A 17,767-nucleotide genomic window follows, 5' to 3' on the forward strand; every position below is an offset into this window, starting at 1 on the left:
TGTTTAATGTGACATATTGTTAAACATCAGTGTCTATTGAATTAAGTGTCCTTTATGATGCACAATTCTACATAAGCTCATAAGCCTCATCATCAGGTACACTGTACTACAGTTTTAATCTTTTTTCGCCTTCAGAAGTAATGTAAATCGAAATTGTATAGATTCAACACATTTTCAGAAAAATAATCCTCAGTGATTTTGGCTCATATCATATTGCAATTTTAAGATTTGTTATATAATGCATACCCTGCTGGAGGCAGCCTTCAGAAGAGAGTTCATGAAGGAATAACAAAGCCAGCAGTGATTCTTGAGGACTTTAGGCTGTGCCGCTAAAACAATGCCAGGATGGTACTGTGGGGGCCAAGATGTGCCGAAAAAGCAAAGAATTACATGACCCAGTGATTTTTAATTGTCAACTGAAGACCCTACCATTCCTATGTTAAAGCAGAAATGTTTTAGTAAGCTATATGGCCGTTTTTTTTACTCTTTGTCCTGTTTAGAGCTGACAGGAATGCTGCCCTTTGTGGTATTGTTCCCCTTGCTATCAATTCATTTCTTTCTCATTTCTATCAATTCCCAACACATGTTATATCAAGGTACTTAACACAAAAAATTCAACCAGATCATACAGTCAGTTTGGAAGAAATCTCCAGCAGAACCAGACTCATTGTGAGTAGTCATCTGCCAAGGCTGACTATGGTTCACGGAGATAGAAGCAGAAATACGAACGGTAACTGTCAACCATCTCCACAGGCGGCTCCGTCCACGAAACACAAAACCAGGGAGATGAGATCCAAGCCAGTTCGTATATCAGAGGATGAAAGAGAGCACATACAGTTTGTCATAGTGAGAGAAACAGGACTACACTAAAAAACAAGCCAAACTCCAACATGTGCCTTATAGACTAAAGCTGTACGTGAAGCAGACACCCTGTGTACTTTGGCTGGCGTTAATAGACTAAATGTAATTAAATTGAGATTCAGTTGATTTTACCTTTTCTTTTTTCCTATGTAGATGTGATGGATAGTAGAAGTAACAGTAGTTTTTAATCATTATTATTTTTCTTCTTGTTACAAAATAACTTTAAACATAGTGATTGTTGTATTTTTAGTATTTGCATTAACTCCTTTTGAATCTGTACATGCACTGTACATGTAGTTTACCAGTGAGACCTAAATATATCTTAATCATTTTTCAGAGATATATATATCTGTAGCTGCAGCTTAGTATTTGGTAGTAGTATGAATTATTCGTCAATCAATGGTCAATCAACATTGGTGGGATATATGCATCCCTAGAATGTGTTTACAAGGCTTCTTCAGAAGGAGAATATATTCAGTACAAGATGTGAGTGGCCCCAGACTCACCCTGGAGAGCCAAGTGTCAACCTAGAGGTAACCACAGTCCCAGATATCTAAAGGAACTTTAGACCACAGAAAAAAACATATGTGGCAGACTTAGGAGGACACCCAACTGAGAAGGGTGAGAAGGGCAGACGAGAGCCCAGAGGCTATGGTGCTGATGCGTCACGGGGCCCCAGCAGCGAGCCCACAGCAGTGAACCCACAGGCTCCGCTGGCAGCGCACGCTCAAGATGGACCCGCAGGAGAGCCCAGGGATACAAACACCCAGAGGCGCACCACCCTCCAAGCCTTTCTTTCCATTTATCTAATCTCTAATATAGAAAAATATCTAATTCAGTGTTGTCTGGTTGATTGAAACTAAAAAGCTTTGGGTAATTTTGAATAATAATAAATCCTGATTTATTTGTTATTAAAAATAGAAATTTCATCTTCATAGAGACACTCACTGTTTTTGGGATAATCTAAGACAAATAGTGACTTTTCTAAATGTATGGGTTTCAGTCTGAGTATTGTAAATAAAACAATGTGAAATTTATGTTTATGAAGAATAATGTTTAAGAAGAATATAAAATCTGGAATTGTAGAATCATGCGTTTCTATAGCCTTAACTTCAGATAATTTTTTTTCCTTTTTTGTTAGTTTTTGCTCTACTATCTACCTGATCTTTACGCAATATATATTTCTCTTGACCTTGTATAATCGTCTTCTATCCTTTATCTCCCCCTTTACACCATAAGAGATTCTGATCTCGTTGATAAAAACTAAAAAAAGAGCAGCCAGACCCTGATAAAAAGCTGCTGGTCTACAGCCAAGGAAGCTGCTAGTTTCTCATGCTCCCTCAGCCCCCTTCCCATAGTAGTCTTTCTTCAGATGGTTTATGCTATCTCATCTACCTGAATCTCATTTTGGCTTTGTCACAACTCACCTGCTGCACAAGCGTGAGAAAGTGCCCTTTGAGAATATACTTCATAGTAGCATAGGTCAACATTTTCATCAACCTTTCACTGGTAATTATGTACACAAAAGGTGTATTTAGAGAGACAGGTATAACATTTCTTTTTAACTTTTACTAAATTAATTCAAGCGTTGTGAAGATTTCCTGCTGCTGCTGAATTTTTACCTTAGAAAATTCTTACCTTATAATCTTTAGATTGCAAACACTGCCTCTATTGTTGTCAAAAGAACAGATTAATTATTATATTTAAATGACTTTAGTCAGAGTACACTACAGGGAGGTGCTGGGATTGTTTCTAAGAGGAAAAAGACATAAATGTCAAAGAAAAGGGGAGATTGTGTTATGGTAAAGAACGCTGGGATTATGCATCACGGACAAGAACGGCTTCTAAAAAAAGCTTTTGGCAGTCACAGCCATCTTGCACTACCATCTAAGAGGTATTTACAAGCATGATTACTGTGATTATTTTTTCAACAATACCCTGCAAGGCTCTCTCATGGACTGCCAGCCGGAGTGAGGACAGGGAGGGCCTGCCAATATCGTCAACCTGGGAATTTTTGTTCTAGTAGCTTTATAGGACAACAGGGAAGAAGGCTGGAATGTGCCAGAGGAAAAAAAAAAAATCTACTGTGGCAGAAGTTTAGAAAAGGATATGTGGGTTCAAAAGGGCATCTGTCTTTCTGCAGGGTCACTAGATGCCAATCTTTTAACATGACTCTGACCTTCATTTTTATTTCTCCGCAGCCCCTACGGAGCCTTTGCTGTGCAAATTTGCAGATGGAGGGCAGAAGAAACGTCAAAGCCAGAGCAAGTATCCACAGAACGGGAGGCCGTGGCACAGAGAAGGGGAGGTAAGATGTTGAAGCTAAAATGCCAAGCTTTCTGCCAGATACCCAATGTCACCAGAAGGGTTTTAGACAGGAGCACCTCTAGGCGGTTGGATTGAGATTACGCAAGGATTCCAATAGTGATAGTGAACAATAGTGATGACACAATCCTCTAAAATAAGGATTTATATAGAATAATATATCAGTAAAGTGGTTATTTGACCAGTGCTATTCATGTGCTTTAACTTGTTTTCTTGGTGATTTCAAATATTGGTTTTCATCACTTTTTTATTCATTGCTCATATTAATTATGGCTGTTGAATATCTGTTCAAACAAAAATTGCTATCACTTAAAGGTCCAGAAAACACGAGTCAAAAAAATGTAGTCTTTTAATTGAAAACTCTGCTGTATCCATTTTCCTTTTCATCAACTGACTTTCTGCTTGAAGAATCCGGTTCTGCTCCAGATTGACATGGATTTAGTGCGGTCAGAGGTGAAAATAGAACAGGTGCGTATTTAAGGGAAGCGGGAAGCATGGTGGGATGCTTCACAGGTGTATGAAACTACTGTGACAGACTAGAGTAGCTGCAATCATTGTAGAGGTACAGCGCCAATGCACGGAGCTTTCGCACCACTTCAACATTCGGTGGAACAGAGGGGTTAGCATTCCCCACATCAGCAAAGTAGAGTCTTAGCTTAAAATTAACAAATAAGTAAAGTAATAAAATTAATCACTATACAATGTTTTGTGTAGCTGTCCACAATTAAAAATTATAGTTTTTAATCCTTCAGCATTTCAAAGACACATCAATATATTGTATTAGTTTATCAGACATCTTCGTATTACTGTGCCAGTGTATAAATTCTTTGTATAAATTCAGCTTTTCATGCAGAACTAGAAAGATAGATTTGTGATCAAATGTATACATGTTTAAATAAGGAATTGGTTATTAAAACAGTATCCTAAAAGCTTTTGACAGCCCACATAGTTCTAAAAATGTTAAGACCATTGCACATCTGCAAACCTACAGAGACACTGCCATCCACCTACACTAACAGTCTAGCAAGGACAGCCTTAATCAGAGAAGCAGATTAAAGGTAACTATGGAGGAACTGCAAAGATCCACAGCCGGTTACAGATTATATTTAGAAATAAGAATACTAATCATGCTTTTCATCAAGTTTGTCTGTAAGAATAAAAAGATGAGAATAATAATGGAAGTTTGCCATGTGGGGGCACAGCAAACATTTGGACAAAAACGTACTAGTGAAATGAGAAGAAAACTTAATTTACATTTTTAATTGAAGTTTATTTATCTCACACTGGGGAAATTTACCTCTGCATTTAACTGATCCCCTTGGGGAGCAGTGGGCTGCCACTGTACGGTGCCCGGGGAGCTGTGTGGGGTTAAGGGTCTTGCTCAGGGACCCAGAGGGCAAGCTGTGGGCATTGAACAGGGTACTTGCAACCTTTTCAGAGCACAAGCACACTGCTCTAACCACTAGGCCATCACCTCCCCCAACCTCGCCCAATCCCAATTGTGCACCCTAACCTTACAATTTGTTTAATGGTGAATGGATACTTTTCTTCCAGGGAAGTGTGAAGCCATGCAGGAAAAGCTGTTTTAGGCCACAGAATAACTTTAGACCAGAGCAGGGATTCACTTTGCATCAGAAACCTAAAAAATTAAACCAGAACTTAAATGGGTTGGTTTTAATCAGCGCATATTTTCTTTTCAAATTGCCCAGTCAAAACTGAAATGTACATAATCTAGGGAAAGACTTCTTAATATATCTTCATGGGTGAATTCCATCCTTACCTTTAGCTATTTTACAAAGAGCATGCAACAATTCCAGTCAGAAATACAGAAATGGGCACCTGCAGCTTTACTGCAATTGCAGTAAAGGTTTCTTGTAAAGTACTGATTCTGGACTGCTAAATGCATGCCACACTTTCCAGATTTTTATGTTGTACATACTCCTTTGCAAACTTTGCACTTTAGAACTATTTTGGATAGGCTTTCCATCTAAACTCCTTAAAAAAATACCATGTTTTAATTTCAGGCCTTTCACATTCTCAAAGAATGCTATCTGCAACATCTGATGCTATTGCACACAAAATTATCTGCCATTTTTTTGTCCAGTTTAAGATAAAAAGGCTGGATGAAAATAAAAATCAAGAAATAATGAAATAAAAAAAAAGGATATCTCAGACACATGGATATACATGAGCTGTCATGTAAGTTGCGCCTCGAACCAAATGCCTCGCTGAACACATATCGACCATTTATCACAATGCCAAGAAACCGCAATCTACATTCAATGTTATAAAATGCAGATACAAGGTTGAAGCTAACATCTCTCTATACTGGAAAGTACATGCAGAGGACACAAGCAAGGGGGCTTTCAAACTAGAATATATAGATGACAAAGAGTGCAAGCATACACCGAAACCAGGCACACATGTTTGGTGAGGCTGACAGTTATGCTGAGGGTGGCAACGTAAGAAGACCAACAGAGATGAAATGTTTGTCCTTCAGAAAACACAGCCGCTATGTGTGTTTGCTGTTGTTAGTTGGAATATAAATCTGGTTCTGTGTCTCAGTGTTTCTTCACATGATCAACTGAACTAGATATTTATCTCTGGTTAGTTTACATCCAGTCATTATAGGGATATATACCATGGAAATTTAAGGATTTTAATGATTTATTTGACCCATGTTTTGTTTTTTTTATTTTAGGTCGGGACAATCATACACTATCCACACTTGATCACACATATATTTACTACAGTATTTGTTCATTTCCCTGCATTTAGTCCCAAACCAAGTGGTTTGTAAAGCCATCAATAAGATTCTTATGAATGAACAAATTTAAAAAGTATATGGACTTAATTTTCTTAAAATAATCAAAGAGAACTCACTGGGAGAATGCATAAAAGAAAAAATTATATATTTACAAACTGGTGACCCTGAGTTTTTTTGGAGGGTTTAAAACTTAAGGCTTTGACGTTTTGATTCCATCCTGAAAACAAGATATTAAAAACTGTCACGTCAGGTCATGTGTATTCATTTTACTCACAACTTATACAAGGTCGCTTTTAACAATTAGCACACATTTTTGATTATTAGCTTTTTTAAATCATTAAAAAAGTCTCTGCTTGCCCTTTTGCTGGATGCACAAAATTGATTAAAATAGAGCTTGTCCAGGATCGTGCACTATAATGCAATTTACTGTAGGTATGGGAAGTATCATCTAAAGAGAAAAAAAATATGCGTCCTAGATTTTATAAACATATCAGGACTGGAGGGGAAACAAGAATGACAGGCGAGAAAAAACAGCGACCAAGAGTTTGTGCATAGATCTGAGTTCAGCCAAAGGCTGAGCTGAACAAAAAATAACCAGGCGCAGTATTTTAAACCAGATAGCTTGAAGCTCAATTCAAACTTCACTGAAGACTCATTTTAACCTGAAGTTAAAGATCTTAAGGCAGGGATTTTTGTCTCAGCACAAAATATCTTTATGTTACTTCTTCCTTGTAGCTATTTCCTCCCTTCAATCTTCGCCTCTGGTTGCTTCTACTCACATTGTTTCACATTGCTTTATACGTATATTATAAAATAATTTTCCATAGTTTAAGACCTAGTGCAAGGAGCTTTTTTTTTTTTCTTTTTTTAAACCTTAACTTGAATTTCAATTATATACTATAGATTTACACCTTTGGCACAGATTTTATAGAATGACGTCAACAGTGCTTTGTAAAACTCTTCACACTGCTTTCTTTTTTTATATTATGTCACATTACCAACTCTATTTCTCTTTGTTTCTTATAAAATGTTTTCTGTTTAACACATAGCTGTTCATAGCTATGAAGTGGAAAGAGGAAAAGTTAGACAAAAGGTAATCCAAGAAGAAAATCTCAGAATCAAGTTTATTGCCAAGAAGGTTTGCACTTACAAGGAATTTGACTTGGTGTTGGTGGGGCAGACAAATTTTATATATACAGAATCTGTAGCTGTATAAAATATAAAACATACAATATGCTATATACAGTATATAGTATATGGCCATATGCCAAAAATTGTTTAGATAATTTGTAATTATGGTTAAGAATGACATAGTCAATTTTCAGACCAAGTCAAAAAAACTTAAAAAATCTCTATGTAGTCTGACTGAGCACAAGTAAATGTCCACTCTCATTATTTAACAGAGGCTAATAATAGATGTCCCCTCTCTCAACATGCTGTAGAACTTAAGCAAATGTGTTAATGAATCTCACAGCAAGAAGGCACTTCAGGTGACTCAGTTGACTTTCAAATTTAGGAAAATTTGCAGCACACAGTTCTAAATATGTGACCCAGACTTTGCCAAATGTTGTAAGGTCACTAAACTGCGGTACTTTTCTGATACGTTAGCGTCTTTATTCATCTCTTTAACAATGAATAATAATGCTATAGCTACAGCTAGATAATGCATTCATTCTGTATTATTCTAAAAAATCTATTAGTTTTCACAAGCTTCAGGTTTTCTTTGAATGTGTGAAATATAACTTTTCTCTGCTGCCATCTTAGAACTCTTTTCTTGTTGAAATATAACTGACAAGTTTTGCCCTAAGTATTTAAAAGTAAATCCTAACTTATAGTAATAACAACCATGAAATGCACAAAAATGGTTCAAAATTGAAGATTTTTAGTTTAATGTCAAGCTCTTCAAATATATCTATCTATATATCAATATATATGCATATATATATATACATATATTTTTTTTGTAGCATTTAAGTTTAAGTGTGTTAAAGTCATTTAAAGGGTAACGCCTTTTTAGTTTTTACATTGGCCCCTTGATTTTACGTTATTACATCATGTTCTACTCACCCATATGAGTTTTGTGTCATTTGGAGCCTTTCTGAAGATATTCGGTGGGTTATATACAAGTAACGTCTTCCTATGGGCAGCAAGTTGAAGACACAAACTATTTTTTTTTTCTTTATAAATATTATTCTACTATCGTTATTTTCGGTCCAAATATGTTGCGTGGGCTGAGAATATCTCTCTATGCACTGGCATTGCAGAAATACCTCCTTTCTGGCAACAATAGCCTCATATATTTTTGCATTTCAGTTTACACATGACCTTCAGAAGTAATGAAAAAAGGTTGGAAAAGCTGCTGCAGTAGTTAACTTCCTGTTTTGGAAAATTGTTTTGCAGGTGATAAACTTTTAAATTTGCATATCCTATGTCCATTTGTGCAACCAGATCTACTGGCATTCACAGTCATAGTTAACGGGTAGGCCCCTTTAAAAAGGAACAGGAAATCTGTAGGTCAGACATCAGACCTATGATTTTGCATGAGGAGCAACATTCTGTATTGGTCCTTACCATTTTTGTATGAAACTTTGATGTTATGTATATTATGTAACCAAAGACCGTTATTATGCTAGTTATGCTAATTAAATACATAGATGATTGCCTCCACACTTCACTAGTTGATATGTGAGGTAACCTCCAGATATGATCTAGTTCAGGGGTTGGTAAAACTGTTACACGAGCCATATTGGACCAAAGAAAAACAAAAATAAATCTGTCTGAAGCAGCAAAGATGTAAAATTCTTATATAAGCCTCACATGGCAACATGGGCTCTAAGCATATTACCCCACCATAAAAAAGGGCTAAAAAAGGCTTAAATATATAATAAGCATTCATGATTAATTGTTTATCTTGGAGCAAATGTCACATCATGTGACTAATCTGCTGTATGATATTTGGTGCTTTTTTGGTTCCTTTCCTGGAAATGCCTTTATAAATGACTGTTTTTATTACTAACCAACTTCTCATTACAGAGCAAACATGCATGCAATCCTTCCTCATTGATAATGAAAGCAAATTATTCAGTCTATCCTTGTTTGAATCATCTGCTATCTTCCTTTTATTCCCTTTGGGATCTATGGCACAAGACACACCCGCCACTTTGTTTACAACAGCCACCTGCCAGGCGCCGTGCCGCGCTGAGTATTGCAGGCTATGACACAAATCTTCGTTGACAGAAATTTTTACATTTATTGTTAATATTTATTTATTATACATATTTTTACAGCTTTGGAAAACATAATGAATGTTTTTATTTTACGTCCTGCACACCATATTAAAACAAACAAAGAAAACATGAGAAAATCCATCTTTTTCCATTTCTATACATTTTTGAAAAGGCATCAGGGAGCGTTAAAGAGCCGCATGCAGCAGTAGCGGCGGGTTGCCAACCCCAGATCTAGTTGAACTAAAAGCATGTATGTTATATCCCATATGGTCATGGTTAAGCTAGACCACTGGCATCATATGTATGTCTGTCAATCAGTACTGAAGATAATTCTCACAATGCTGCCTCTTCCATGCAGATGAAGGTGAGTGGCATTTCAATTCATCCAATAACCTCTTACTCCATGTCTGCCTCCACAGAACATATCCCTTTGCGTGACATTTTTTATTTTCCTTAACTCTTCTTCTCTATCTGCCTTTCATTCCTTTCGGCACGCATTATTTCTTGTTTTTTTTTTTGTTTTGTTTTTTTACTTTCACTTTGTTTCCCAGTGTTTGAAGCCTTCACAGACCCTACAGCAACATATGGAGAGAGAAGGAGCAAGTGACTCACTGAGACAGAGACAGGGAAACAGAGAAGGAACACATTGCATGATCAGTCAGGAGTTGCAAGGGGTTGAATGCTGCAGGGTGGCTGGTGGCAGGGATTGAGAAATATGACAGATTTTCTTGTAAACTACCCAATGTGGGAGTCTAGAAAGTGCTGCCACTTGCTGTCTCATGCTGACAAACATATTAGTCACTGCAATTTTTTCAATACAAACACACAAGCTTACTCATTTACTGTCTCTCACCAGCACATACACATATTTAAAAGTAAATAAATAAAAAACTTTTCAATGTCACACTTCTCAAGCAGCTACTCTTGGGAAATGCGTGTAGTTGGGGGGGGCAAAAAAACATCCGGCATTTCACTTTGTGTGAAATCCTAACAGATGTTTGTATGGGTGTGCATGTGGCCACCAGGCAGGAGAGAGAAAAACAGAAAAGAAATTGGTTTCTGAATGGAAAAACACAAGCATTCATGATGCCAATGGATACAAGGACGGAGAATTTATAAGTTGCCAAAATAAGTAATATTTAAAGAATTGGACTCTCTAAGTAGAAAATGTATTTAAAAAACTGTTTTTGTTGCAGAAAACAAAAAAAAAGACTTAAAAACTGACCATAAACAGCTGCTTCTCAAAGAGCCATGCCGGTAACTGAGTTTTGCTCGATGTATTTATTTTATTTTCTACTGACTTGGATATATTTCAGAACCATCAACAGTACAACTGATAATAATAACAATAATAATAACTATAACTAATAATAAAATAATACTTATATGCCAGCTTGTACTTCAGTACTAACCTTTCTGCTGGGAAAGTCATCAGCACATACAGTACATGGAATGAAGTACAGCAGAAAGAGGACCTTTTATTTTATTCTACAGTTTTATTTCATTCTACAACTGCAGATTGTACTCTACAGTTCTCGTTAACCTAACTTCATTCATTTATTATATACATTATTATTAGCTTTCATGGGCAAATTAAAGAAAAATATCTCTGCAGCATCATGCAGGCACCTTCATGTCTCAGCCTAGGGGCTGCATCATCAGGGTAGTTTGCTAACACTGCACACACTACGTATATAATACACACGTTACGTATATAGTGCTCATGTTACGAATATAGTACACACCTTACATATAGAGCCAAGATTTCCTATAAGGGATCCTGAATAGTTTGTGGCAAAGAGATGAAATATTACCTGTGATGTAGCAATGGTATAATGATACCTTTTATATATATATATATATATATATATATATATATATATATATATATATATATATATATATATATATATATATATATATATATATATATATATATATATATATAAATATAGATAGATAGATAGATACATACATAACCGGCCTTGTAATAGTTGTTTTGTGGTAGCAGATGTTCAGTTTTGTTTGTTTACAAAAAGGACAATGTAGGTTATGTCATAGCTTTAATTTAATTCTGTTCATTTTCTTCACTCCTGCTGCATAAATGTTTCCCACGCATAAGTCTTTATTCTTACTTATATTCTTCTACTATTGTTATTTCCAACAGTCCAGTCATGGTCACATTCCCACATCTGTCATACACCGTCATGCCTCCTTCTCATCACAGTGACTGTATGATTTTTTTTTATATGCTGGTTTTCACCTGGGTTTTAAAAGTACTGAATAAATATGAAAAGACTGTAAAGTGCTAGCAGTCTGTTCAATCAGTTTGCAGGTGGTAAGTTTTCTGCATTTGCAAAGTGTTTTTTTTTTATGTTGTTTTCTATGTCCCTTGGTAAAAATTGGAACTGAAATTTTTTTCTACCTTCTGTACTTAAATGGCAAAATTCTGACTAATATTTGTCAGCGAGCAAGTTATTGACCCATACAGCTCCTACAGAGTTACCATGATCCTTTGGACATCTCTCCGTGACCAAGGCTGCTAGTTTAACCATCAAGTCATATCTTGATAGTTATTGCAGCCGTGTCATCCTCTGCTCCGTTTTTTAGATGATAGTTTCAACAGTACTTTACGAGGTACTTAAAGTTTAGGACATTGTTTTCTTCCCCCAACTCTAACCTCTCTATAACTTTATCTTTGACCTTTCTATTGTTTCTCATGATGATCCTTGTTCTCTGATATTCTTCAATAAATCTCAAGGCACTTATATTAGGATTAAAATACACACAGCTGCTATCAATTTACTATATAGTGACTTATGAAGATTAATATACAGGATTTATTTTTTCTTTTTGGAATGGCACTGAACGGGGAGGAATTCCACTATAGTTTATCTATTTTTTTGTAAAACACTCTAGTGGAAATATTTGTATTATCATTATTCTATCATCTACAGCAGGGGTCACCAACATGGTGCCTGCAGGCACCAAGGGGCCCTCAAGGACCACAAGGGGTGCCCTTAGAGTCTTCTGAAAATAGAACAGCTCAACAGTGAGCTACGTTTTAAATTTCACTGTATTCTGTTGCTCTTCTTTTTTTAATAGGGTCATAGAACATTTCATCGTTTAATCATATATGGCATTTAAACATTTATAGAGATTTCAAAATGAAAATGTCTAAAAGAAAATAATAAATTTAAAGAAACGATAAAGATATGTTTATGATGTATGAAGTTTAGGTGAACTTTGACCCTTGCAATTCATAGGTCAGTATTGGTAGCCCTTCCTGTGACTCAGTACCCCTGAATTAGCCCTCAACTGTAAAAAGGTTGGTGACCACTGGTCTGCAGTATATTCACTGAAATGTGCAAAGATTTGTGGTTTGAAAATGGGGAAAAGTATCAGTGAGTACAAATATTCTAGAAAGCTAGAGTAGGAATTACTCCATGGTTGAAATTCACCTGCAAATGGAAGTTAAAATGGTTGCTTAAAAGGTCTGAAGGAAATATTTTATCAAAACATCATTTCAACATTAAGCTCCAGCATTTTTTTTTTCAAAATAGGCTTTTTTAAGAAAAAGAACACATGATTTCACACTCCGTTTTCTGTTAGAAAATTATTTTCCATCCAGTCTACTCTAGGTTGTGTTTTGCCGTTTGGTGAAGGGTTGGTCCTGCACTCACTAATTCCTAAGCTCTTCTTGGCCACTATTCCCTCAACTATGTGTTCATGTAGTCCAAAGGAAGAACAAGGGCAAAACAAGGCACAGGAAAAGGGGAGGGGGGATTGGGAGATGAAGAGAGTGAGGGATGAAGAGTTAAACAAGTAGAAAACAAGATTTTAAAGAAAAAAGAAGTAGTAAGCACAAAGTGAAGGAGAAGAGGCTCAAAAAAGTGTGTGTGTGTGTTCTGATGAAATCTGCAATCCTCAGCAGCCTTCTGTTAAAAGAAATCGGATTAGCTCTCCTCTGGGAGGGAACCTTCAAGAATGCAGATGAAGGATTGCAGCACAGGTTCCTCTCCTGGACTCTAGGATGCCCTCAGTCATACACCCACCCCACACACACCCCTACATACCCAGTTTCACTCTCACTTTTACTTTTAAAAGGCATTCCTTCATTTTATCCTATTCAAAAAGGCATAAATGTATTTGATTGAAGTAGAAAAAGACTGTCTTCGATACTAATTCACTTTTTCAATCTTTCAGTTTAGTCTCACCTTAACTTTGGGAGTTGTCCGTTTTTTTCCATTTCAAACGGGTTGATTTAAGTTGGATTTAATTTATTTTCGACATAAAGAAGCTGAATTTTAAAGTAATAAATGTGGAGCTTCAAATGAACTACGTGACATTGGCAGCTATTGACAGCTTTTTCCAAGGATGTTCTGCACATATCTGAAAGGCTGATATCAAACAGCTCACCCAGGTCTGCATTAACGCTTAGAAAGTAACAATCCTGATGCTTTCTTACAAGACTGTGATGTAGGGTTCATATTATCAGTTTTACAGCTTTTCCTTCTCAGGTGTTTGAACTTGCAGCTCATGAAATTTTGTATTAACCAACTTTTTTAAAGTATAAGACATGTTTATAAAATAGCAAAGCAAAAGAAATAAAGTGAGGCTTTCTGATAATGCTGGGAAAAGTTGCAGAAGAGTAACTTGATGGACTGAATATACCTGTTATATGTATAGGTTATAGTATAGTTTAAATTGAGTCAGTCTAAGGAAATAGTTAGTTAGTTAGTTAGTTAGTTAGTTAGTTAGTTAGTTAGTTAGTTAGTTAGTTAGTTTATAATATTAGATTTTAAAAACAGTAGATTTGTTTTTTTGTGTGATATGTAAAGCCTGAACTTAAAAAGAATTGCTATTGATTTTTGCAACTGTTTTAGAAATATTTTTGAGATGTTGTTTTTATGTTTGCTTGTAATCAATAAAATCCTTAGAAAGCTCAAATTAGTCACTTGTTGACCTGTGAATTATATTCTCTGTGACTTATTTTTATTTATTTCATTTTCAATTCTTCCTATGGATTTGGAAGCTCCCTTTAGTGAGCAAAATCTGAAATTGTGCTGAATGGTTGCTTGAGACAAAAGTATATGCTGTAAAAAAAAAAAAAAAAGAAGATGGGGAGGCAGTATTTAGTAGTAGAAGTAGAAGCAGTAGAAGATTTTGCAATCCCTGCTCTGTATCACACCAAATGTCATCAGAAATGTCATCAGCTTACGTTATAATAACTAGAACCTGCACATCTGCTTACAACTACGGTTAAATAAAGCATATAGCCATTTATACAAACAAGAACAAGTACCCGTTGTAGCTAAATATTTAGATATGTCACTTTTTATTCTAATAATAGCCATTGGATGTCATTAGATATCGTGGACTGACAACAGTTGCATGAAATTCATTTCTGCTCAAAGCAACTTTCTATATTGTCTTTCACAGAGCTAATTGTCAGAGCCTGGGTATGAACTCAGTGTTTTTTGTTCTTGCAGCATTTTGTTCCTTCTTTAAACCCAACATTCCATTTGTTGAAAATCCTGGTGCAAAAAGTTTTTTTAAAAGAGGCTATTTTTTTATGCTGAGGAGAAATACATTATCCTACTTTATTTACTTAAAAAATGCATGTACTTTCTTTCACGAAGGATCTTTGGAAGAAGAACAATTTGCAGCTTTTTTTCTTTAGCATTTCCAATAAGCAACCCCACTTTCCATTGTATGCAATGCTAAAGTGCTCAAATTTAAAATACAAAAATAATTATGAGATAGATATTAACTTGATAAAATAATACATAAATACAAACAGTTATATTTTTTGATAAAAACTGATGAAATTTGATAATATGCCTAAACAATAATTTCTAATATTGGATACGATTTCAAATAAAATGCATTTGTTTTTCATATTTTAGGTAATTTTACTAACATTCAGTTGTTTTACAATTTTTATTGTCACATTAGATATTTGTGTATCACTTATTAAATTATATATTTATGTCACAATAATCTATTCATTTCTTTCATTTTGATAACTGTCATGTTCTATACCATTGACGTTTGAAGCTTAAGTGAAAATTTAAATCGGAAAGGCTCTTATCAGCTTCACCTGAACCACCTGCGATGTCCTTCGTTCAACTCCAGCCAATCAACTCGGGGGGGCTGCTCCTTCTCTGGAGCCAATTGTCTTTCATGATCCTCTTCGCTCAGCTCTTGACCTAGCTTCTCTCTCCCGCACGCAAGCAAACTTTCACCCACCTCCACCCCATCTCTTCCATCATTCTCCGTCCGACTCTCCCTCTGACATATTCTACCACCAGTGTCCTGGGGAAGACTACTCTAATCCTTTTCTAGGTTACTCATCCAAGCGTGTGTTGATTCACAGTCTTCTGCTGGGACCCTAGCGCCAAAGAATTTATTTCCTTTATGTCTTCATCTGCTTCTGTCTCCTTGAACCCCAGTCAGCTGAGGCTGACTGGTTCTGATGGAGGTTTGTTCCTTCTAAAAAGGAGTTTTTCTCTCCACTGTCACTACATGCATTCTTGGTGTGAGAGATTGCAGAGAGTCAACAAGTCCTCTCGGTCAGCTGGACTGTAATACCTGTATAAATAAAGAGAATAGTACTTTTGTAATTGCAGCTTTTCTCTGTGTGAGCCTCTCAGGGTTGAAATTTATTTTAGAGGTATTTCCTTTTACCTTAACAGGCAGTCATAGTCTGCCATCTCTTTCCTATTACTCGTTGGTGTCAGAAAAGTGCATTTTAAGTTTATTTATCTGCTTTAACAAACACTGTTTTTTACTAAAGACTTTGATTTTGTTATGGTTTAAACACTCAAAGTCAGGATATCAAAGTCAGAAATGCTATTATTTCTGCAGTAACCAAAAGGGTTAAGTTTGAATTTGATGTTTCTCCTTTTTGGTGTTGGCTAATTATTTTGTCTTTGTTCTTTTTATTCTGTTTTAGCACACAGTTATCTTTATTAAGGATTAGTCTGACATTATGTCTGTTTTGTTTTTTTTCTCTTTCAGACTGGCATGGCGTTAACATACGATCCTGCTGCAATGCAGAATGGGTAAGAACTTTATCTTTGGCACCAACTAATGCACTCACCTCGTGGCTCATAGAAAGAGTCAATACCACTGTCATACATAAAGATTAATGTAGTGTCTGCAGTTTGTTACAGTTTGATTAAGGAAATCTATACAGACTCTAAGTATTGGCTTTCACTGGTGGGGTTGGATGAGAAATGTGGGGCAGAGAGTGGAAGCTGAGGGAGCTTTTCTGTGTGTGTGCTTGTTTGTCCTCATGTGTTCTCTACATCTTTATGTAATAAATTAATGGTGATCTGAAAATAAATGACCTGAGCGACATATTTTATTTTTCCCTGTTCCTCTGAGACAGGAAGGCGCATGCTGAGCCCACCACCCCTCTATCTATCCCTGACCTCAGTCATTAACAGGAAACTCCTCACTCCCACTTCCTAAACCACTTACACCCCAGCAACCACAAGTCAGTCTCAACCAGCGGCCTACACAGACAGCATCACTCTCTTTACACAGCCTGCAATGTAAACGCTCTGTCTGATGGAGCTCAGCAGATTTGTAATCCCATGGATACAATTCTGAGAACCTAGAATAGTAATGATTACATTTTTAGACATTTTAGCTGGCATTTATTCAGAAGAGAAATGCATTTATTTTCAGACAGATGCAGTACTGTTCAACTGTATTTAAAATGAGTAAATATAGAGTACTTATCCACAATAGAATAGAATGGAATGGAGCAGAGTGTGGGTACTCTCAAGGTACTTCGACTTCCTCCCACGGTCTAAAAACATGACTGCTATGTTAATTGGCAGCTCTAAATTGTCCTTAGGTGTGAGTTTGTGCATGGTGTTGCATCTCCGTGTGTCTCTGTGTTGCCCTGTGACGGACGGACGGACGGACGGACGGACGGACGGACGGATGGATGGATGGATGGATGTACTGACTTTCAGAATGCATAATATACTTAAAAAATAGGAAAACTAGAAAAACAGGAAACAGCAGAGTAAACATGAAGCCTAGTCCATGAGTATATCTCAAGTATATCTCCATAGAGTATATCTCAATCTTTGGCCTTGCTTGAGATATACTACAAAAATCCATGAGTGAAATTGTTTCTATTCCATTAACTGCTTAAAGTCATGTTGTTTACAAGTGACTAACCTTTAAAACAATTACTAGCAGTTTTGGGACTAACATAAGGACATCATTAGAAATTATATTAGCTTCTTTAAAGAAGTACTCTAAATACTTTTTGTGTATTGTAAATGCTGTTACATTACCTGTAATCTAACGCAGCATGTAGTCAGTCAAAGAAACTTCTCATAAACAGGGAGCTGAGATAGGCACAGTTGATGCAGATTAGCTAAAGGGAGCTGAGATAGAGGTGTAAGTGATGGGCCTGATGCTGATTGACTCAATTGCAATGTGGGTGGGTGTTCAACATCCCTGAAGCACCAACTGACAGGAGAGATGATGGCGCAGAGCCTCAAGGATACATGTTCTTGTAATTCACTCAATATGTGCAGGAACAAAGACTTAGGATTGG

General features: G+C 36.2%; 1 protein-coding gene across 3 annotated transcripts in view; it reads left to right on the forward strand.

Annotated features, from left to right (window-relative positions):
• The window catches only part of rbms3 (RNA binding motif, single stranded interacting protein), a 433,687-nt gene that overhangs the window by 363,877 nt on the left and 52,043 nt on the right, over window positions 1-17,767 (forward strand). For all 3 annotated transcript variants that reach the window (XM_038277019.1, XM_038277018.1, XM_038277017.1), the window contains 2 exons: window positions 3,063-3,169; window positions 16,204-16,247. In XM_038277019.1, the coding sequence (XP_038132947.1) occupies window positions 3,063-3,169; window positions 16,204-16,247 (151 nt within the window). The remainder of the gene's footprint in view (window positions 1-3,062; window positions 3,170-16,203; window positions 16,248-17,767) is intronic.

Source organism: Cyprinodon tularosa, unplaced genomic scaffold (assembly GCF_016077235.1).
Source record: "Cyprinodon tularosa strain WSP-4 unplaced genomic scaffold, ASM1607723v1 ctg13, whole genome shotgun sequence".
Lineage (NCBI taxonomy): Eukaryota > Metazoa > Chordata > Actinopteri > Cyprinodontiformes > Cyprinodontidae > Cyprinodon > Cyprinodon tularosa.